Consider the following 24,383-nt stretch of genomic DNA (forward strand, 5'->3'; position numbering starts at 1 on the left):
TACATGTCTTTGGTAATAGACACAAAATCTATGCTATGTTGATATGTGTATCTAGATACATAATTTATAGTTGTTTGATTTATATTTTTGCTAATATTTAATAGCTGGTAGAAGTTTTAGTTTGAATGTTTTTATTTCAAAAGAAAAAAGCAATTTAAGTAAATTTAAATAAAAACCAGACTTGGGAAATTATATTACTTCTTAGCAAAAACGAAAGGATAGCTTTTTCCTTCCAAATTAATCAAAGTCTGCTTCAAAGTTATTTGTATAAATTGCATTAGAGAAAATTTTTTATCAAGAAATAGGGGAAGACTTTTGCAGTTTTACATATGTGTGGCTATTCAAAGGATACTTGGTATGAGTACTTTTATTTAAAAAATTACACCGTGATTAAAAAAAATTAAATTTATAATCCCTATGATTTTCTTTACTTTCTTTATATACTGATACCCTTAAAAAAGCAATGGAAAAAATTTGATTCAGACATATATTTTGTATGTTTTAGATAATGGACAGCCAACAAGATGAGATCGACAGAATGATTTTAGAAATTCAGGTAAGGAATGTTTTTTGCTTAATTTAAGTATGTCAGTTTACTCTTAACAATTACGCAACCTAAAAAGTATTAAAACATATATGTATTTGTATAAAAGGATTAATAGCACCTAACATGAGTTGCAAATCCTTTAATATTAATCTTTCAGTTTTTTAGAATGAAAGTGTTATTCACTAAATCAGTTCTTCAAAAAATTGTAGAGATTGTCTATTCCTTACTCTGTCCTCTTTTTAGTTGAATAGAGTTTATACTACTAAGAACACATTTGGTTAAGCTCATCAGTGACCTAATGAAAGACAGTGGACTGTTTTTAGTACATTGTTACAGCAAGAGCCTTCTCCTTCCTAATAATTCTATATACAGTATTGTTCTTTCTGTATTATTGAAGTGTAATGCTATTTACCTCCTACTTAGTTTCTTCAGAGTGGAGATAGTGATAGATTATCTGCATATCCAAAGTTTAGAGAATTTGTGGATTAAGTGGATTTTTTAATTCTTTCACCAATTTGACATATTTCCTGGGCATCTTCACGTGTGCCAGGCACGGTTTTTGGCACTGGGGATTCATCAGTGAACAAAGCAAGTTCCTGGCCATTTTAGTGGGGTAAGATGGAGAAAATTGAAATACAACATCAAGTAGTGATACAGCTATTTTAAAAAAAAGTAGGGTAGAGGGTAGTGACAGTGTTGCATTAGATATAGTAGTCATGAAGTTTTACCTGAGAAATAATATTTAAACAGATCTGAATGAAGATAATCAGGGGAAAAGCAGTCTAGGGACCCTCCAGGACCAGCAAGGCGGCTGCTGTCTGGAGGGCAGTACTTGTGAGGTAGTGTTGAGAGGTGACTGTAGAAGGTAGCCTGGGGCCAGATGACAGAGGGGCATATGTTCTTTGTATTTTATTCTAAGTATGATGGAAAGCCATTGAACAAATTTTGCTGAATATTTTTATACCTCCTTGTTATAATATTACTTTAAAATGGCGTAAAAAGAAAAACATAAATGGTTTGTGTGTCAGAATTATAGACAGTCTCTTTTGATTATCTTTTGGCCATATTGAGCAATTTATCAGTTGAATCAAACACCAGTTCAGTTCAAGTGTGTGGGCCTGCTGGATTAATTCTCAGAGGTTATTCTTTAGTTTACATTAGTACAGACACAACTTAGTTCTTCTACAAGCCATTCGGTTCACAACATGGGTAGTTTTCCTCAGCCATTATTATTTGACATCTAGATCATAATGAAAGAAATTTGTTTCATTTGGTAATGTTTTCATTGAAGTAAATCTAGGAAAAGTTATCTCAGTTCAAGTTAAGGACAGTCGACAATGTCCTTTGGCATTGAAATTTTTGTGGGTAAGACTTGTAAGATTTTATTTATCACATGCTACCTCTCACATTGTAGATGTTCAGTGTATTTGTATTAGTTGAAATGTGTGTTTGTCCCATGTGTTGAGGCATCTTAATACAATTTATTCTTATACATTAACCAGGTCTTTTAGTTACATTTAGATATGTCATGACTGTGTGTAAACAAATATATAGAAGAAGATGTAATTATATCCCCTTCTCATCTTTAATCTTAAAATACTTCAGTAAACATTCTTTTATTTCTTCAAACTAATAGGGAATGGAAGTCATGTTAATAAAATGCATTTATTTCCAAATATTTGGGCCCAGAAAATATAATATACTCATTAATTCTATCATGAAGCTACCTCTTTCTCTATTTTAAATTTTTTTTTTTTGTCTTAGTCTTTTGGGCAATCTAGGTCTATAGATCTAATATGTAATTGTTCACAGGGACAGATAACAAATATTGAGAGCTGGTCAACTTAACTATATTTATCAAGGTGTTATTTGGACATAAAATTATAGATGAAGACAGATATGCCTCAGATAGTGAGAACATTTTTCATCTTTATGTTACTTGTTTAAAACTTGTTATTTTTTGACCCCTTTGCAGTTGAAAAAGCTGCTTTTGTTTGTTATTTGGTGGTTTGTGATGAACATAAAAGGCATGTAAAGTACTCTGTAAAAACCTGAAAATACTGCCTTTTTGGAAAAAATGAACTAATTATTTTTCTAGCATTGGAAACCACAGAGTGAATCCTAAAGAGAACAGTTAGGTTGACAGAGTATTCTTCTTGCTTTATACTGAAGTTAATGAAGATATTACCAAGTTGATACATATAATAGAGCAATTCTCTTCAGTTACTAATTCTTTAAAGCTGCCTAGTTTTTTCTCATCTGCTTACATAAAAAAATGGCCAACCTTACACTTATGTAGATTATGTCTTTTTTTTGTATGTTATAGCTGGTTTTTAAATTTCTTCAAAAATTTTTTTTGCATAGCCAAAATAACACAAAATACTTTATAATAAAGGATAGTGGAGAGCTTCCCAAACATTTTTAACATAAATTAAGCATTGAGTGAATTAGCTCTCAGTACATATTAACTTTATTTAAAATTAAACACTAAAACCTCGTGGTCATTATAGTTTGCATGAACATAATTCCTCCATGATGCTGGGAAGTTGTTCTATATAGAGTAGTGGTAGCTGAATAGACAGAGCAAACGTACTATTCTTAGAATTTCATGTTTTACTGCTATTTTGTCACTGCAAACTATTGAGATCAAACTTATTGTTTGCCTGATTTTGAGTGTTATGTTGCCTTAGGTACAAGCAAGTTATTCTTACAGTTTAAATTTTGTCAAGAGAAAAAAAATCCTTGCCATGTCCATTTTATGTCCAACTTATACGACATAAAAATAAGGCAGTTGCAGGGTGAAAATGCTGTATAATAAGACACACCTTTAGTAGTTTATCACCTTGCACCAAAAGTCAAATATTTATCTGGTTTAGGTCAGTGGCAAGTTGATTGATTCACAACTTTGAAAGTGGGGAGAAATCAGTCTTCTACTGATTGCATTTATTGTTGAATGTAGAAGAAGCAGTACTTCATGTAAAAGTATGTGCTGATTTTGAAATTGAGCTGAATGCTATAAAAATGCATATTTATCTACAATTTTGTCCAACTGTCAAGATTATATTGATAACTGGCATGAAGATCTTGTTTACTTGTTGATTCTTCCGAAATAATTGCCTTTCTTTACATCCATGAAACTAGTATAGCTAAACTGGCTTCTCCTGCAGGATTGCCCTCTGCCAGTATGCAATAGAAAAAGACATTTTGAAGTAGAGTGTTTCCCATCATTTTCATAAAGGAGGCTGCAGTCAGAATCTGAATGAGCTCTTCATTGGGCTTCACCTTCCTTCCTATTTATTGCTTAAAAGCACTTTCTCCTGCGTAAGCCTGTGAGCTGCTACCATTGTCATCTTTTGGCAGAGGCAATACAGAGTAAAAGTTTGTTTACTTGCTTTCTCTAACTTATTAAAATGTTTTCTCATTGACAAAATTTATGCATTGAAAATGACCTTTCTGAATTGACAGCTGTCAATGAGTGATCATAATATCACAGAAGACAGAATGATGCTTTTAAAGGTCATTCACACTGTTCACTCTGAAAGGCATGGTCAGAAACACCAATCTCAAAACTGACAGTCTGTCCTGTTTATAATACTTAACATGTTTACACAAACTCAGATTTTATTCCAGGTTTTAGTAAACCTCTCTTACAGCCTTCATCTAGCAGGTTTCTTCATTAAAAATGGTGGGAAAATGGATTGATCATAAGTCAATATAATTAATATACAATAGGTAGAATGTAACTTTTCTTTAACCTAAATAGATATTGATTGATAATAGTGTTTTCCATTTGTGTGATGTTTAATCTATTTTATATTATCTTAATTTTGTGATGTGTTTTGACATGGTTCATTTTCTCTAAAGTTTTTTAATTGAAATATATTTCACATAACCTTCAGCTCACTCATTTGAAGAGTACATTTCAGTAATTTTTAACATAGTCATTGTGTTGCTATGTGGAACCAAGACCACAGTCAGTATTAGAACATTTTATCACCCCCCCAAAGAAAACCCCTTACACTTAAGCTTTTACTCCGTTAAACCCTATCCCCTCCCCAGCCATAAGCAATCATTAATCTACTTTACAGCTTTCTAGAATTGCCATTTCTAGACATTTTACATAAATATAATGTGGTCTTTTGAGTCTCTTTCCCTCATGACACTGTTAAGCTCCATTAATGCCAGCCGATCACTCTACTGCTTCACGGACTGATCCTTTCTGGCTTCTTGGAAAGAATCATTCCTTAGGTTAATGTTTGAGATTTAGTCTGTACCCAGAGTGTTCTTCTGAGCTCTCTTTCACTGTTTCTCTCTGAGAATCTAGCCAGCCTACAACTGAGCTTATATACCTCTGATGAATCTAACAGTATCCTTCTAACTGCCTTTCACCAGGGCCTCTACTGGTTTTGAACTGCCTTAGGCTTGCACTTCCATTCTCTTGCAAATGAATTCAGTTGTTTTAGGGGACATTCAGAGCTTTCTCCAGGCACAGTCTCTGTGCCAGGTCAGAAGCTGTGGACAATGTCAAGCTCCTCTGTGAGTGAGTCTCGAGGAGATGAGTGCTCAGTGGAGGGAGAGTAGGCAGCAGCTCTGAGTTTGGGCTTGTCTCTCCCAGTGGGGAACCCTGCCCCAGACACCAAAGCAAGGGCAGACAGGGACCCAGTATTCTCAGTGGTTCTGCACCTAAGTAATATAAAGCTTCCATCACATGAGGTAGCTTGGGCAGACGAAGAGAGTCCCACCTTTGGTGTACTTGCCTGGAACTTAGCTGAGGGCAGGATAAGAAATGCTGTTGTCCTGTCTCTCCTGGGAAGACAGCTCTTCAACTGGGAGCTAAGGAGAGAGGGAGCCCTGTGTTATTGGTTTAGTCTGGAGTGGAATTTCCATCTCGCTGAGCTATGAGAGAATGGGGATGGAGTAGATCTTGTTTAAAATATCTTAGACTAGGCCCTGGCTGGTTGGCTCAGTGGTAGAGCATCAGCCCAGTGTGTGGATGTCCCAGGTTTGATTCTTGGTCAGGGCACACAGGAGAAGCGCCCATCTGCTTCTCCAACCCTCCACCTCCCCCTTCCCTTCCTCCTTCTCTCTCCCTCTCTTCTTCCGCAGCCATGGCTTATTTCCAGTACATTGGTCCCAGGTTCTGAGGATGGCTCTGTGGATGGCCCAAGATGGGCAGAGCATCAGCCCCAAGATAGGGGCTGCCAGGTGGATCCTGGTTGGGGCACATGTGGGAGTCTGTCTATCTTCTCTCTTCTCACTTGGAAAAGAAAAATGAATAAATAAATAAATAAATAAATAACTTAGACTTATACTATTCTTACTGAGTTTTAATAGATTTCTTGAATATATGGTTCTTCATTTGCTGTATGCCCTTAGGATCATTTCCAGAAATTTTACATGTTTTTTTTATAGTTTTCACATGAGTGCCTCATGCGGTCTTGATGGAAAAGAGAATTCTCAAATGGATTGTTTTTGAAGTTATATCTGGGAGCAAGATGATAGTTAAGAAAGGAATTTGAGCTTGTGCAAATATGACTACTTATGACTCCTGGGATTTGTGAATAGGCAGGCACCTAAGGTATTGTTGGCATATACACTGCATAATTTTCACAGTACATTACAAGATTAGAAATTGTGATGACTTTGGAGTGTAGAAAGCATGAATATTTTACCCATCATGGCACAGCATTAGCTGTGGACCCAGAATCTTATGACTCCAAAATCTTATGCTGTTTCCATTAACTTTACTTTCTTCCTCTTTTTTCTCCCACTGTGAACTTTATTTATTTGTTTTGTTTGTTTGTTTATTATTGATATGCAACTGACATATGACATTTGTTTATTATTGATATACAACTGACATATGACATTAGTTTTAGGAGTACAACAATGATTTTATATTTTTATATATTGTGAATTGTTTACCACAATAAGGCTAGTTTATAACCATCACCATTGTTGTACCTTATAATGAGAACTTTTAAGATCGCCTATTAGCAATTTTCAAATCTACAATCCAGTATTATTAATTATAGTCACTGTATTGTAGATTACATCTCCAGGACTTATTTTATAACTGGAAGTTTATACCTCTTTACCCCTTCACTGATTAAACCACCCCAACCTCTTGTTTCTGACAACTATCATTCTGTTTTCTGATATGTATAATACTATTAGGTATTTTACTTAGCATAATGCTTTCAAGGTCTATCATTGTTCTTGCAAATGGTTAGATTTCCTTTTATGGGTGAGTAATATTCCATTGTATACACCATATTTTCTTTATTTGTTCATCCGTCAATGGAAACTTAGGTTGTTTCCATGTCTTGGCTATTGTAAATACTGCTGCAGTGAACATGGGTGCATAGATCATTTGGGGGTAGTGTTTTTGTTTCCTTTGGGTAAATATTCAAAAGTAGAGTAGCTGGATCATCTGATGGTTCTATTTTAATTTTTTTGAGGAACCATGATTCTATTTTTCCATAGTGCCTACACCATTTTGCATCATTTCTAACAGTGAAACCAGGGTTTCCTTTTTTCCACATTCCTATTAACACTTGTTATCTCTTATCTTTTTGATAATAGCACCCTAACAGATGTGAGGTGACAATCTTATTGTAGTTTTGATTTGCATTTCCCTGATGATTAATGATGTTGAGCACCTTTGCTTGTACCCATTGTCCATCTGCATGTTTTCTTTGAAAAATAACTATTCAGAACCTCTGCCCATTTTTTATCATACTGTTTGGTATTTTTGCTATTGTTGTATGAGTTCTTCATATTTTAGATATTATCCCCTTATTAGATACATGATTGCAAATATTTTCTCCCATTTGTTAGGTTGCCTTTTCACTTTGTTTTCTTTTGCTGTGCTGAAGCTTTTTAATTTAATGAAGTGCCCCCACTTTTTATATTTTTGATTCCACAATTTATTTTTTTTACTGTAAATCCATTAATAAAATATTGTAGTTAGTTATTTCTACTACTTTTGTCTTTAGTTTTCATTGCTTTCCACTACCTTGACATAAGATTAGTCTGAATTTTATTATATATTTATCTCTACTAGTGAAATATACTTCCATGTTTTTCTGTTATTAATGAGCATCCTTTCATTTCATCTTAAAGAAGTCTCTTTAACATACCTTGTAAGATCATTTTAGTGGTGATGTATTTCTTCTGCTTTTGCTTGTATGGAAAACTTTGATCGTGAAGGACAGCTTTGCTGGGTAGAGTATTCTTGGTTAGCGGGTATTTTTTCCCCAGTGTTTGAATATATCATGCCACACTATCCCTAAAAAGTTTCTGCTAAAAAATCTACTGGTAGTCTTATGGTAGTATATATATAACAAGTTGTTTTCTCTTGCTGCTTTTAGGATTCTCTCTTTGTCTTTCACTTTTGGCATTTTAATTATAATGTGACTGGGTGTGGGTTTCTTTGGGTTCCTCTTATTTGGAACTCTTGGATCTGGATATCTGTTTCCTTCCCCAGGTTAGGGTAGTTTTAGGCCATTATTTCCTCAAATGAGTTTTATGCCCCACCTCTTTTCTCCTTTTAGGATCCCGATAATGCAAATATTGGTCTGCTTGCTTGAGCTCAAATATTGTCTGTCCATGAGCTCTCTTTACTCTTTTTCATTCTTTTTCTTTTTGCTATTCTGATTGGATGAATTCTACTGCCTTGTCTTTGAGTGACTGACATATTTTGTTTCTAGATAATTAAAATGTTTAGAAATTTAAATAAAAAAAATCTCAGAGGAACTTGCTTTTTTAAGTTTTTGTTGTTGTTATTGTAGTTATTTAGACAAATTTAAGGCCTGTAGCATAAATTCTATTATAATAAAGATACTGTCAAGTTAGTAGACTAGTATAAATATATAATAATTAGAAAAAATACCTTATTAAATAGAAATAATTTTTTTTACATTTTTAACCTGGGATAAGTTAACTTTATTTGTGTTATTTATGTTAAGGTTTATTTTAAAGATACATCGATTGTTTTTTAAAATATGGTATTATTTCAAAAAAGGGGCCTGTTTCTTGAATTCTCTGTCTGTACTTTGTGATCTTACTCAGGCTTAAGGTTTTAAATATAATATGTGTGCTCATTACTTCCTAATTTTTATCTCCAGCTCAAAATTCTCCCCTGACCTTACAACTTGTATGCCCAGTTGCCTCCTTGGCATTACTATTTAACATATCAGAAATAAAATGTCCCAAACTGAATTTCTTATCCCTCTCTAACCAAAAATTAATAAACCTTCCTTTACCTTTCATATGTTTCATCTATATTAATGGCAGATATGCCCTTCATGTGCTTAGTCCGGCAACCTTAGATTTATCTTTGACTTTTCTCCTTTCTCACATTTATGAGCAAATCCTATTACCTTCAAAATACACCTAACGTTTAGCCCTTTCTCCCAGCATTTACTATTGCCCCCCTGGTGCAGGCTGTCTTCATCCTTTATCTGGATTATTTCTTCCTGATTCCACCTTGTTTGCCTGAAGTCTGCTGTCAACCTGAATGAATTATAAACAAAGATTAGATCACATTATATGTTTTCACAGAACCCTTCAATAGTTCCTCATTTTCTCCAGTGTGAAAATCAAAGTTTCTCCATGGCCTTACATAAGTTTCCTGTACCATCTTCCTTCTCTGACTTTATTTTTTACCATTTTCTGCTACCCTAAGTCCCTAGCTTTTTCTCAAACATAGAAGGTCCTATCTGCCTCAGAACCTTTGCACTGACTGAAACACTCTCTGGCTATCTATTGGACATAATCTTTCACCTCTTTCAAGCCATTGCTTAAATGTCATCTTTTCCATGATCCCTTCCTCTACCCCAGTTGAGATTCCACCCCCCCCCCATACCATGTTCTATTTGTTCTCCAGAGTGCTAGTCAAATTCTAATGTATAATTCTGTGTAACTTACACATTTACTACGGTTGTTTTCTTTGGTCTTTGTTTCCTCCTAGCAAAGTTTCACAAGGGTCAAAAGTATTAACTATCTTGTTCATTAACATATCATCCAGTGCACAGATAGTTCTTGGCTATAATTTTTGCTCAATGAATGATTGCATGAAGGAATGTATTTGTGAAACTCTTGTATGGTGTGTGTGTGTGTGTGTGTGTGTGTGTTTATATAGTAAAACTGCTAATGAGTTTGTTAAAAATATTTTATCTCAAATTGTGTTTATGGGATATATAGAATCTGTTGGATAAGGTACATCTAACTTTCCTTTATTTGAGCTATTTGTGTATGGGGCAAAAGAGGATTAGTATTTCTGGATACAGAGAGTCCTCAGGTTATGACTGTCTTGACATACGATGTTTTGAGTTTACAGCACTCCCATAAAAACTTTAAAAATTGAGACTTGAATGTTTTGGCTTAGCCATTAGCATCATACTTATGGACTACATGAGGGAACTAGTTTGGTTATGCATGTCAGAAGAATACTCAGTATTCTTTTTCTGTGGTGGAGTTGTGTTTTAATGTTCTAGATTATGATTTTACAACTGTGTTAGGATAGGTAAGTGACTTAGGCTAGGGTGTGTTTCAACTTACACCAAAATTCAAGTTACCGTCACTGTCATAGGAACAGAACTGTGTTGTAACCAAAAATCTCCTGTGTTTACATCAAAACAATAGATAATGTTTAAAACCATTTTCAACTTTAAGAATGACTGTAATAACGTGTAGGTTAGTGACTTAGAATTTTTTGAAAACGTTATTATTCAACTGGAAATTTAAAGAGAAATGGTAGACATTTGAAAATTTAAGTTTTTAATTTTAGTAATGCCATACCAAACTTAGTAGAAATCCCCCCCTTTTTCTTTGTAAACTTTAACCATATGCTTTATCATGCAATGAGGGATAGAGAAATAATCTTTTAGGTGAAATGTTATTTTCAGACAGTTACAGCACTCATACCTTAGAAATTATCTTATCTTAGAAATTATACAGCACTTGGTCCTTTTATGATAATCCTATCTGTGAACTCATACCCCCATTAAAGAGCTGCTTAATAAGTACCCTTGAACCTAACCATCATAATATGTTAAGCTATTGATATATTTCTCAAATTCTTATGACAAACAGCACTATGGCCAAACATTTTTATTTATTTTGATGGAGAAGACTGTTTTTTTCACTAATTTAAATTTAGTTTTATATAGGAACATACAAGATGAAGTAAAAGTAGGTTTTTAGCTCCTATAGAAAATAATACAATGATTAATAAAAAATAGTGCAAGAGTAAATGCTGTTTCACATACAACTATAAAACTACTTTTGCCAAATTAGTCAGATTTGCTAGCTAATTAGTAGTCACATTCAACATGACTTTGAAAATATAAATGTAAAATATATCAGTAGAAAATGCTATAATCTTCCAAAGAATTATATTGCAGCTTGGGTTCAGTTTTCATTGTTAAAATATGATAGAATAGTTTGTGTTGCTTTTCTTCTACAATTCTAGTAAATAGTCACAAATCTGAACAAATTTAGGATGCATTCTGAATTCCAGCCTAATAATCTTGTCATGCCAGTAAGTTTTTTTCTTCAGGTAGGTAAATAAATCCCCATATAGCATTCCATCAAATAGGTCTTGATTCATTTAAATGTAGTTACAAAGGAATTTCAGTTTCTAAATATACATACTCAGAGAGACCATGTGATTTTGTGTTGTGGCATTCATTTTTGTGGAATATAAAACAAGTTTTTCCTAGAAGAAAATGTACTTATTATAGAGCTTGCTTCATTTGTATTCAACATTTGAGTTATTAGATGTATAAATTTTTTTCAGACTTTAGCGGATAAATGAAAGTAAAGCAGCAGGGTTGAATATCTGTTGTTGAGAAAACTTCCATATTTGCAGAGACTTAACCTCAGCCCATGGTGACAACTATACTCTCTTATTCCATCCAGAGATAATGTGAAGAAAATAACCTTTATAGTGGATTGTGTGCTATTTAGGTAGTCAACATTCTGAAGTATTTTCAGAGTTGAGACTACATATAATCTTGAAGAAAAAGATGAAGTCTTTTCTCTGTTCATATGTGTACTGATCCTTGTAGTTTAACAAAAGAATGTTGATAGAAACACCTAGACTCCACTGGTAACTATAGGGATTAAGGCAAATTTTTTTTGATGTGGAGCTAAACATCAGATTTATAAACTGAAATGACCCAAGTACTCCTAAAATATCCTCTATGCTGCTTGTATCTGGATAATTTGTAATTTTATAATAGAGTTAAGAAAGAAATTAGTTTATCAAAGCCCCATAATAGGCCTTTACCCTGAATTCAACATCATATTCATTTGGAATGTTAGCCACTGAGAAGGGTGGTTAACTGTGTTTCAAATGATAGGAAATAGGAGATGGTCTTATGATCTTATTTTTTTATAGCTTATTAATCATAAGAAAAAATGTAGAAAGTATAAATTGGCTAATACACTTCCAATACATAGATAAAGTTCAGTTAACAAAGTAAGAATGTTTGTAATACAGCATTAAACAGCAAGTTTACATTTAACTTGTTTTACCCAGTTTAAAAATTTTTGCGAAAAAGATGGTATTTTTTTCCCCGTTACAGTCATCTACTCGAGATTAATGGGACTGACTGAAACATGAATGCGACATCTCCCAAGTGGACTGGGGGGGGGAGACAGTAGATCTGAAGTATTCAGAACCAGGATTCCTTGTTACTTACCGGGCTGTAATTTGCTTTCAGTGTTAACATGCTCTGCCTTCCAATTTTCTTTTTTCTAGTCTTTGCAAGGAAAACTTTCTGAAGAAAAACTGACCACTCAGAAGATGATGGAAGAGCTAGAAAAGAAAGAAAGAAACCTACAGAGATTGACAAAAACATTGCTTGAGGCAAGTAGAAGAAATTCATATTACTTTGAAAGGGTGATTCAGTACCTCTTTAAGTTAAAGCAAATACGTATTTTGTACATATTCAGAAAACATTTTTAAATGAAAACTTGATTTTGGTGTGCCAGTTAAATAAATATATTAGGTTTCTTACTACAATTATAATAAAAAGACATACTTATTTTTTTATGTTTTAGGATACAATTTCACAGACTATAGCAAAGAAAAATGTTAGAGTTTAGGCCTCAACACCATCAAATAGCATAAATAGAATGTAAACAAAATTACCCTAGACAGTCCATTAGGAATGTGCAGTGTTGACACTGTCATTGGAACAGATTACACTTTCTTCATTTAGTTATGAAACACTTGGCTTGTATTTAAGGGCATGTTACACAAAGAATACATATTTTAGTTTTTTAATTGTCATTATGACATTTGCCACTTAAATACTTCAGAATGTATCTCCAAAAATTAGGGACATTTTCCTATAGAGCCATATTACCATTGTCACACCCAATTAAGAATAATATTTCTTGATATTTGATAATACCCAGTCTATATTAAAATTTTTCTTTTTTTTTTTTCTTTTCCAAGTGACGGGGTGGGGGAGCGGGTAGAGAGATAGACTCCTGCATGTATTCTGACCAGGATCCACCTGGCAACCCCCATCTGGGGCCTGATGCTCTGCCCCTCTGGGGCCATGCTTGCAACAGAGCTATTTTTAGTGCTTATGGCTTAGGCTTCATGGAGCTATCCTCAGTGCCTGAGGCCAGTGTGCCTCAATCAATCAAGCCATGGCTGTGGGAGGCGTAGAGAAAAAGAGAGAGAAGGGAGTGGGTGGAGAAGCAGATAGTCGCTTCTCCTGTGTGACCTGACTGGAAATTGAACCGGGACATCCACATGCTGGGCTGACGAGAATTTTAACTTCTTTACAAATGTTTTTTATGGTGACTTGAAACCAGCATTCAATAAAGGCTATGAGTTACATTTTGTCTTGTAAACCTAAGGTTCCCTTCTCTCATATTAGTGACCTGTTGACAAAGTTGGGCCTATTGTCTGCCTGACCAGTGGTTGCACAGTGGATAGAGCATTGACCTGGGATGCTGAGGTCCCAGGTTCAAAACCCTGAGATCTCTGGTTTGAGCACAGGGTCGCCGGCTTGAGTGTGGGATCATTAATGTGGAAAAACATTAATCATCTTATGGTTACTAGCTTGATCCAAAAGGTCATGGGCTTGAAGCCCAAGGTCACTGGCTTGAGCAAGGGGTCACTGGCTTTGCTTGAGCTCCCTGATCAAGGCACATATGGGAAGCAATCAATGAACAACTAAAGTGCTGCAACTATGAGTTGAGCTTCTCATCTCTCTCCTTTCCCCTCTCTATATCTCTTTCTCTCAATAAAAACAAACAAAAAAATAGGATTTTAGGCTTTTGTAGGCTTATAGATTGTCAGGCTTCTTGATTTGTCTGCATGCTTCCTCATTTGCCTTGTGCCTTGTTCTCTGTCCTCTCTATTTTCTTGTAAGCTAGAAGTTAGAGCTAAAGATGTCATTAGAATCAGGTCAAACATTTTTTGACTTGAATACTTGGTGTTATTCACAGCATTAAATTATATTTGTTTTGTTACTCCACCATAAGTGACATCAGTGCTCATCTCATTGGGTTAAGGTGGTGACAGACTGATGTTTTTCCACTGTAATGTTAGAGCCTCTGCAAACAGCAGCTAATCTGTGGGGTGATACTTAGGCAACGGTGTGAACATGTAGTTTGCCAGCACCCTTTACCTTGATGGTTTTAGTACACACCAGTGACCATTGTCTGAATAACTAGATGATTAAAAGAATGGTATTTTTTTTTCTAATTATATCATTCTTTTTATATTTAATAGCTGGCACTCATCTGTTTAAAAACCATCTTTTCTTTATCAACACAGCCTATTTGGTTATTCTGAAATACCGTCCCAGTTGAAAAGCTAATTAAATTGAACAGCCTACAATTGTCCAGGGCACTTTTTTCCTTCCATGATCTTTTTGGTTGTATTTTTCTCTTACACTGAAAATTTTTATTCCTGTTAATATAATACCATTACGTACTTTTTTCTTTATAAAATTTGTATTCAAAGTAACTAAATCATCATTGCTGTTAATAATTAAAACTACAGGATGCAGTGTAAAATTTCTTTGTAGTTTTTTTGTTCTTTTGTTTTTTCTATAAGTGACACCAAAGGAGATAGTGACACAGACTCCCACATGAACTCTGACAGAGATCCACCCAGCAACCCCTGTCTGGGGCCAGTGCTCAAATCCACAGAGCTATCCTCAGTGCCTGAGGCCAGCACTTGGACCACACGAGCTATTGCTGCCAAAGGGGGAGAGGGAATAGAGAAGCAGATGGTCGCTTCTCTTATGTGCCCTGACTGGGGATCAAACCTGGGACATCCGCACACAGGGCCAGTGCTCTATCCACTGAGCCAACTGGCCAGGGACAGGTTTTTTTGGTTTGTTTTTAGGATAACTCTTTTTATAGAAAAATATGTAGAGCCTGACCTGTGGTGGTGCAGTGGGTGAGGTGTCAACTTGGAATGCTGAGGTTGTGGGTTCAAATCCCTGGGCTTGCCATGTCAAGGAATATATGAGAAGCAACTAGGAGTTGATGCTTCCTGCTCTCTCCCCCAACCCACCCCCTTACTCTCTTTCCTCTCTCTAAAATCTATAAATAAAATTTTAAAAGATATGTAGAAAATGAAGATGCTCATTGTATGAGAACATGAGAGACTCCTAGAAACTGAGACTGTGGATTTATGTTTCTTCTCTAGGGCATGAAATAATACAGGGGAACTATTTACACGATTAAAATTTTTTTTCCACTACTCTGTATATAGTTAAATGTACATTTATATTCGACTATTTTGTTTGTGGATTTGGGGGAAAATGTTAACTCTTCTGTTCCAACCACCAGATTTTTGTTTTCTTTGTTCATTGCAGAACCAAAGACAAACAGAAGAGACATGCTCGTTATTGGATCAAAGCCAGGAAGCAGACCAATCCAGGCAGCAAACGGTTCTTTCCAGAAGACCACTGTTTGATTTGAATGTGATTGATCAGCTGTTCAAGGAAATGTCCTATTGTTTGTTTGACTTGAAAGCATTGTGTAGTATTCTTAATCAGCGTGCTCAGGGCAAGGAGCCTAATCTCTCATTATTACTGGGAATCAGATGTAAGTGGTTGATGACTGGTCCTTATGCTGTTGCTTAACAGTTAGAAACTTGTCTTCATGAATTCGGAACTTCTGACTGCATTTTCCCTATTTGTTTTTAATCTCCTTTTCTACGCAGATTTATAAATCTCTGATTTAATCTTGGATTTGTGACTACTTGTTATTACTTCATTGCTAGAACTTACCTCATTCTAGTTACAGAAGTAAGCAGGCTCGTGGCTGATATGGAATGGCACCGGTCAGAACGCCTGTGAACCTGCCTGTGTGCATGAGCAGGGCTGAACCTGTTACTGTGTGACGGGAGTGGTCATGGGTCTGATTTCCTGATTTCTCTTCTCAAAATAATCATTCTGTTTGCTTTCATGTGGTAATTGTTAAATTAGTATCTCAGCCATCTGTCCACTGGTAAAATATCGGAGAAAAATTACTCACTTGCTTTCCTATGTAGTGTATGTTCTGTGGCAGTTTTTATGGTCTACAGATCTGTTGCTCTGGTCATGCCCACTGCTGGCTTTTCCCTCTCAGTGTGACATCCACGCATTTTGCCTGAGTTCCACCTTCCTGCACTCCTAGTGGTGAGAGCTGCCCCAGGAATATCCTAGTATCACTCCCCTTTCGTGCTCCTGTTGCAGCAACACTCATCTCTGCTGTGTTTCTGAATTATAATATTGGCATGCGGTCTCTTTAATACAGAAGAATTGGACTTCAGTTAGGTTAGGAGATATAAATAGAGTAAGATGACAAGAGCTATGCACCAACATGTTGTATTAAGTAATTACCTAATAATATAGTAACTATGTACTAGCAGGTAATTACCTGATAATATAGTAACCATGTACCTAGACAGGGGACTAGTTATTTTTTTTCCAGTTTTATCAAAAATATTCTGCCATCTTGCATTATAATAGTTATTCTGTCAAGCCAAATGCGTAATAGTCTGATCTGAAAGCATATCGCTTGTTAAATGAAAATGTAGTTGTGGACAGAGATGTCTGCACTTTTCCCTTCTCTTCATAGATGTGTGTTCATGTATATGAGTATGGGTTTGTAAAAGACACTTTGAAGGTTAAGTGTGTTCTCTCAGTACATGTTCATTAAATGCTTTCCATAGTCCGGGCACTGAGGTACTGATAATGCAGACACTTTGAATACATCCCTTGCTCACATATTAACCAAATTATTAAGATATTATGATAAATACTATAATTGAGATGTGGACAGGGACACTGGGAGCAGAAGGGAAAACAGTTATATCTATCTGGTAAGGGCTATGCAGGCTCCATGGAGTAGCTGGTGTTGGCTTAAATCTCAAAGAAGTTTGCCAAGTGAATATGGATGGTTTAGCAAGGATCTCTTGGAACAAGCAAAAGTTAACTCTCAAAAGACTCACTTTCTCCAACATTTCAGAGATAGTTTCTCTTTCAATTATTTTGTAACCTGCATTTGCACACTCCTATATAATATTTGTGAACTTCTTTAATAAGAGTTACCTTAATATAAATAAAAGGGAAATTTAAGACCCTTGCCACATTCACCTCCCAATGAATACCCACTCCAGTCTTTAAAATTTAACCCCAGAATTCTTACCTTATAGTTCAGCCAGCTAAATGGTCAAAAACCAATCGATTCTTTTGAATCCTTATCTCATTACTCTATAGATTATTTGTTGGCACTGTTAACCCATCCTCCTTAACCTGTCTGCTACCATGCTTTCCATGACATCATTTTCTATGTTCTGCCACTGCCTTTATGATGGCTCAGTCTCAGACTTTTGTGATATTCTCGGCCATTTCAATATTGGTGTGCCCCAGAAACCTTTTGTTGTTGGTTTTTTGTTTCTCTTTTGATATATTTTCTCAGTAATCTTATCCATGTCCTGTTGTTGTGTTCTTTTATCACTGTACTTTTGACCCATACAGACATTTTTCTCAGTCTGCCTAGAATATCCCTTCTGGGCTCCTGATTATATTGACCTGCTCATTAGAACCAATTATTTCATAGGCATCCCAGACTCTGTATGTCCAAAACAGAGCCAACTTTTCTTCCCTCTGCAAACTTACTCTTCCACTCTGTGAGTAGCACCACCGTTCACATAGCACCCCAACCCAGATTTTATCCTCTTTATCATGTGCTCCATACTCTATTTCTAACCCTATGAAAGTTGAGGATGACTGGGCTCTATCATTTCTATAGTGCCATCCTGCTTCTAGCATTTATTCCTACTGTTACATCTTCATTGCATTATTGCCTTAGTTCATGCTTTCCTCTGGACTGGTCTCTCTGTCATCCATTTCCCTTTCCCCTCGTCCATCTCTCACATTGCTGCCAGAGTGCTCTGCTGAAACTGAAGCTGACTTTCTAACACGTTACCAAAAGTGAGCATAGGTGGCTCACACCTATCCCTTTAGCCTTATTTCTTGGCACTCTCCTCTCTGGTGTGCTATCATTTTATTTATTTATTTATTTGTTTATTTAGTATTTTTCTGAAGTGAGAAGTGGGGAGGCAGTGAGACAAACTCTTGCATGTGCCCAACCAGAATCCACCCATGCGATGCTCTGCCCATCTGGGCTGTTATTCTGTTGCAACAGGAGCCATTCTAGCACCTGAGGTGGAGGCCATGGAGCCATCCTCAATGCCTGGGCTAATTTTGCTCCAATGGAGCCTTGGCTGTGGGTGGGGAAGAGAGAGATAAAGGAGAGGGGGAAGAGTGGAGAAGTAGATGGTTGCTTCTCCTGTGTGCCCTGGCCAGGAATCAAACCCAGGACATTCACATGCCAGGCTGACAATCTACCAGTGTGCCAACCGGCCAGGGCTGCACTATCATTTTAGAGCTGATTACTGATTTTCTTGAAGTTTCTCAACTTCTTTCAGACTCTTTGGTTTTCTGCATCCTTTGCTTAGTCTTCTTGCTTGGTCAATCCAGTGGGCCTGTCTCGTCTCTAGTCAGTTGCTCTCTTGCTTATGCCTCTGTAGCCTGTGTGTAGTAGTAGGTCATCATCGATGCCTGATAGGGCTTACTCGTTTATGAAAGTATATGTAAATTATTAAGAGTAAGCCTCTAGCCTGACCAGGTGGTGGAACAGTGGATAGAGTATTGGACTGGGACATAGAGAACCCAGGTTTGAAACCCGGAGGTCACCAGCTTGAGCGTGGGCTCATCCGGCTTGAGCATGGGCTCACCCGGCTTGAGCCCAAAGGTCACTGGCTTGAAGCCCAAGGTCACTAACTTGAGCAAGAGGTCACTTGCTCTGCTGTAGCCCCCCCCCCCCCCATCAAGGCACATATGAGAAAACAGTCAGTCAACTAAATGCTTCTTATCTCTCTCCCTTCTTGTCTGTCTGTCCCTATATGTCCCTTTTTCTGTCTCTCTGTCACATACATAAAAAATTATAATAATAAGAGTAAGCCTCTATATCCATTATTTTTGCTGATCTCAGCATTAGCGTAGTGCTTGGATCATGGCATGTATTTTATTAATGTTTATTAAATAACTTAACTCGTATGGCTCTGATAAGCTATCATGGTCAATGAAGAGACAAGGAAAGGCTTTGTTTTACAGTCATTGGCTTCCCCTGGTTTTGTGTTGAGATATGTTGACAGAGAGAAGAACTGTAAATAATTAGAAGCTGTAGGACTAGGGTCCAACCCTAGTGATTAGCCGTTGGGCACCTAGCTCCCAGTTTGATTCTGTTGTTTGGGATTATTTATATAGTTTTCATATATTTTGAAAATTTGTTTTCATGCCAACACACCCACTTCTCAGTTTATAAAAATTTAAGGTATCATTTTTCACTACATAAATGATTTTCAGATTTTTGTCACATGGGAAGAACCAAATTCTCTAGTTGAGCTCAAATAAAGTTGGTAGAGGGTGCTCTTTTCTACATTTGGAATATTGTCATCCATTAAACACGTTGAATTTGTGTGCACTGCAGTATGAATTTGATGTATTTTAATTAGCAAAATTTTAAAAGGACCAAATAGATAAGATCTGCTGTATATTGAATGATGCAGAATTTAACTGTACCCTGACAGGTATTCAGTGTACAACATTACGTTGCCAAAGATAATTAAGTTGAAAATTCTAAAATGCCTTTGTTCAAAAAAATGTGAGACATTCTCTCCATATTTTATTTCCACAGCACTGAACTGTTCAGCAGAAGAGGCTGAGAATGACCATAGCCCAGAAACACTCACTAAAAAACTGTCCGATGTATGCCAGTTACGGAGAGACATTGATGAATTAAGGACTACAATATCAGATCGCTATGCTCAGGACATGGGAGACAACTGCATTACTCAGTGATCACATGTTGATCCCACAGCAATAACGACCTGTTGTGAAATGCTGCTGTGTTACAGGTCTTCGTATTTCTTTTTAGGAGCCAGGGTGGTCTTCAGCCACACCACCCTGAATGCTCCTGATCTCATCTGATCTCTGAAGGAGCCATGTTGGAAAGTTGCAAATGACATAATGACTTGCACGTAGGATTTTTTTTCCTGTGTATTTGCTTTGTTGGGAGGGCATAAGGTGGTCTCGAAGGGGCTTATCTAATCAGGACAAAAAATCAAATTACCATTTGAAAATGTGATAAAGTGTATAAGAAAAAAAATTCTGTATTCTCAAACTACTGATTGTAGGACCAAGCTGTGAAGAGTGCCCTTCAGATAAATGGGGTAGGATTTCTTTTCGCCCTGTGTTTTTGTGTGTGTGTGCATGTTTGTGTGTGTGCATGTGTGTTTATTCACAAAATTATAAGAATTTCTGGGGTTAAAGCTCAGCTTCTGAGAAAGGCACACACTGTTTATTCTTGTTTTTCTTTCATGTAGAAGCTTGTCTTATATTTTAGGGTTTTCAAAGACTGGCTGAACAGGAGTTCCAATAGCAGGCAAGTGTTCCAATAATAGCACAGGAGGCAGAGCCATTGTATTTGAGCAACCACTGTGCTGAGATGATGAGGTTAGGGGTTGGGTTGATTTTGATACTGTAGATGGGTCAACAATTTTTCCAGAGCAATTGTGGATTGCCTAAGAGGTGCAAAATTTCAGTGTGATGATCTTTTCACTGGCATAGTGATTTATATATCACAAGGCAATTAAATGTAATTTGAACTAATTTTAACATGTCCCTTACTATTTACAGTTTTTACTTGTATATATTAATGTAAGCAAAGCCATATATAATTAGTACAAGCCATTTTAAGGCCTCCTTTCATTATTGTAAAAGATTAACAAAGTGACTCTGGAATAATAGCTTATGTACAATCGCAAATGTTTACATTTTTAACAGTTTTGTATCTGTTTTACAGTTGAAACTACTTTAAGAAACAGCCAGCCTGTCTTCTTTATATCTGAATACCGCTAACATAAAACAAAATCTAAATCAGGTGATATTTGAATTCCTTTTGTTAGGTAAAATACATTAAAAACAGGTTTTTTATATCATTCAAACTTGGTTGGGTTAGTTCTACTGAAGTACATGATATCACAATAAAATGCAACTGATATTTAAGAATACATGCAGTCATTTAAACTTCCAAATGAATATCTCCCTGTTTTAGTTGGTAGTGTGGAAGGACTATATATTTCATTGCCTTCAGAGCACTAATTACTTTCTTTTGAATATACCTTCTTGTGGCAATCATTGTCCTTTATGAGTTGGTTTATTTACTTGATGTAACCAAACCTACTCTCATTTAAGTCAAGACTAAATAATTAGAGGGCATAAGGGGTGTGGATTGCAGATGATAATACTGTGTTGGGTAAGAGCTGGTCGCATGTCTATTTTCTTGCCAAGTTTATGTATGGTATAAAAGCTGATTCTAGAAAAGATTCTTCTTAAATATTTTCAGCAGTGAAAACATGTGGAGAAAGCCTTCAAGAAAATTACCCAGGAAGACATTCAGTTCAGAATTTGGCTTACATACAGCTCTCAATAAGTTCTTTTATAGTTATATTAAAACAGTCAATTATAATACGTTGGGAGGACATCAGACTTCTCTCTGTTCAGTACCTGAGTCCTCCCTGCTCTTCTTACTTCTTAGGTTCTGGGCACTAAGAAGTCAGTGCACTATAGTGATTCTGCATCCCAAGGCCCCCAACACTAGTAAGCAGGGACCTAGTCACTGGGAAGAACTTGGCTTTCTAATGTGTGTTCATTTGCTTTTTAATATTGGTGAGTTGAAGACAATCAGGTAGTAGAAAATTTCTACCCAAAATTTGATGCAAAAAAAAATTCTTGTAAAAACTATTATCTGTAAAAATGACCCTTTGCAGTAAAGTATATAGTAGCACCTTAGAGAAGTCACAAGTGCAATGTGCATTTTTCCATTCTCTTTGAATGGCATCCCCTGCCCCCAAGCTCCACAATTTAGAACTAAAGGCCTACTAAGATAACAGTACTAATGAGCAAATAATCACTGATTTATTTGGATCTCTAGGTTCTTAAATATTTCCTAGATTTTTAGTATATGTTTAGGTATTTTATAGTTATTATTGTTTTAAACAAACTTTTGGTCATTTGTTTTACTCCATTATAAATATATTTTTTGTGTGTCTTAGCTTAGATAAAATATTTTTTTCCAAAAATAAGTTTTCTAAAACTTCTACAGAATTTCACTTAATTCATATATCTTGAGGTAAAATATTTTTAACTTAGTGAGAAATTAACAAGCTACTGCTGACGTATTTTGTTTTCCAAAATGCATATACTCCATAAAAAAGGGAATTAAGATATGATAGTTTAGTTTAAGTATAACCTTGAATTACAAAATGTAATCCCTTGGAGTGTGGAGTTTGTGAAGGAAAGCAGCCTTGTAGGGTGTTTGGGGGGAATAAACGAGTAGCATTCTAATTCATCAGTATTTAATTTTGATTTTTCAGAAAATTCCCCTTTCCAAGACAGTCTTTTATTCTTGGAAGTTATTACAGTGATATAGGTCTGAGATGAAAAATAACCTAATTTTAAAGTAAATATATTTGAAAATATCCTTAGATATAAAAACTTTTTAAGTTATGCTTTTGTGAATTAAATGCTTGTCTTTTAAGAAAGTGTCCCGTGCAATATCAACATTTATTATTAGTCGTCTTGGTTTTGAGGTTGAGCTAATTCTGCTTCATTCACATGAAAGCAGGGATACAGTAACAGTTGTCTCAATAAAAGACCCAAATCACCTGTGGTTTCAAAGGCACATGGTAGTCTTTTCATTTGATGTCAGAATAAAAGGATGACTTTAGTTAATTGTTAGTAAGCTTTCAGTGGTCTCTCATTTTACAAAGCTTAAGTGTATAGACCAGATAATTCATGCCAGAATTTTCTTTTCATAAGTGTGGCTCCATTTTATGTTTGAAACAATATTCAGTATTTAATGTAAACAATATTTTAGTGAAATTTATTTTGCTTATGACAATTTATTAAACTGAAATAGATTTTTTTTCTAGTAGTTAGAGACAATCTCAAGGGCTGGAAGTTTTGCTAAAATGGATATTGTACATTTCTGACTTATTAATGAGCTTACAAATTAATGTCATAGTTCAAGACTTATTAATGGGAATCTCTTAGAGGATATTTTTTTAAAGGAACTACTTTATTGCGAAAACATTCTTTCAATAGCAGTAAGAGTTCATTGAATAGCAGCTGAGAACTTGGACTAGGTTTTTGCATAGATAGTACAGCTCAGCCGGACCTGCAGTTTGTATTATTGGCATTTTCTTAAATAGGTTTCTTCCATTGTAGATATGTAGTTACAGTAATAAGCAATTTTATAACCATGCTCACTTAGACCTAGCTCTCAGAGCCAAAGTTCATTTCATTTCAGTTCCATTTTCAACAATTTCTTTTAGTGTTCACAAAACAAGAAAAACTATTTATTTGGTATATTCAGTATAATTTCCAACCTCACCCCAAAATGCCATGGTGGTATATTGCTGTATGGTAATATTGTACATTTAATAGTATTTAATCATGAAAGGGGAAAATTTTTGGATTTTTTCTTATTTAAAAGAAGCGTTGAGTATGTTTAGAGTGTAGTTTCAACAGTAAGTCATTAACAACACTCTTGCAGCTGCACACAGACCGTTTGTGCCTTTTTGCCTGCAGTGAGCATTCATTTCTGTTTTACATAAGCTATAAGGATGTTGATGATTGTTGCACCTTGTTCTTCTGTAAGTGGAATGATTAAGGATTTTTTTAAAGCAGTTTTTTATTACTAGGTAGGTAACTTAGTAAACAAGAGAGAAGGTATCAGATACATTTCTTTGGAACCCAGCCTTTTCCCCATATGGTGAGCAGGAAACTCCTTTGGAATATCATTTGTGTGGTATATGTGTGTACATATATGTATAAATATTTAAGTACATAGATATAAGGTTCAGCGTCACATTGGTGTGATGACAAGAAGTGGTAAGGTGCTAGGTGGTTACATGAAGAGCACAGCAGAGTGTATAATCAGCCATTGTGGCTGGTGGTGTTTGTAAACTAGGTTCAGTTTTTGAACCACCCAGAATACCTCATGTGTAAATACAGCAGTCATGACTTAATTGGAATACATCCATTGTAAAAAGAATGGGAAGCCACTGGTTGGCTTATGCTTTCTGTTCTGTCGTTCTTGCCTCTTTTATGTGAAGGGGTTATTTTTGTTTTTGTTTTGTTTTTTTTAATAGGGTTTACAGCTAGGATTTTGAATGCCAAAGTTCTATTTATTAAATTAAAAGAAAAAGTTTTCAATGTTCATAGCTAAGTAT

The 24,383-nt window shown here is 35.6% G+C and overlaps 1 protein-coding gene across 1 annotated transcript in view; it reads left to right on the plus strand.

Moving 5' to 3' along the window:
• Positions 1–22,550, plus strand: part of CEP85L (centrosomal protein 85 like) — a 140,197-nt gene extending 117,647 nt beyond the window's left edge. Inside the window, exons 10-13 of the mRNA XM_066373380.1 lie at positions 506–556; positions 12,318–12,425; positions 15,409–15,640; positions 19,784–22,550. Of these exons, the coding sequence (XP_066229477.1) occupies positions 506–556; positions 12,318–12,425; positions 15,409–15,640; positions 19,784–19,947 (555 nt within the window). The 3' untranslated portion in view covers positions 19,948–22,550. The remainder of the gene's footprint in view (positions 1–505; positions 557–12,317; positions 12,426–15,408; positions 15,641–19,783) is intronic.
• Positions 22,551–24,383: the final 1,833 nt, after the last annotated feature.

This window comes from Saccopteryx leptura, chromosome 3 (assembly GCF_036850995.1).
Source record: "Saccopteryx leptura isolate mSacLep1 chromosome 3, mSacLep1_pri_phased_curated, whole genome shotgun sequence".
Classification (NCBI taxonomy): domain Eukaryota; kingdom Metazoa; phylum Chordata; class Mammalia; order Chiroptera; family Emballonuridae; genus Saccopteryx; species Saccopteryx leptura.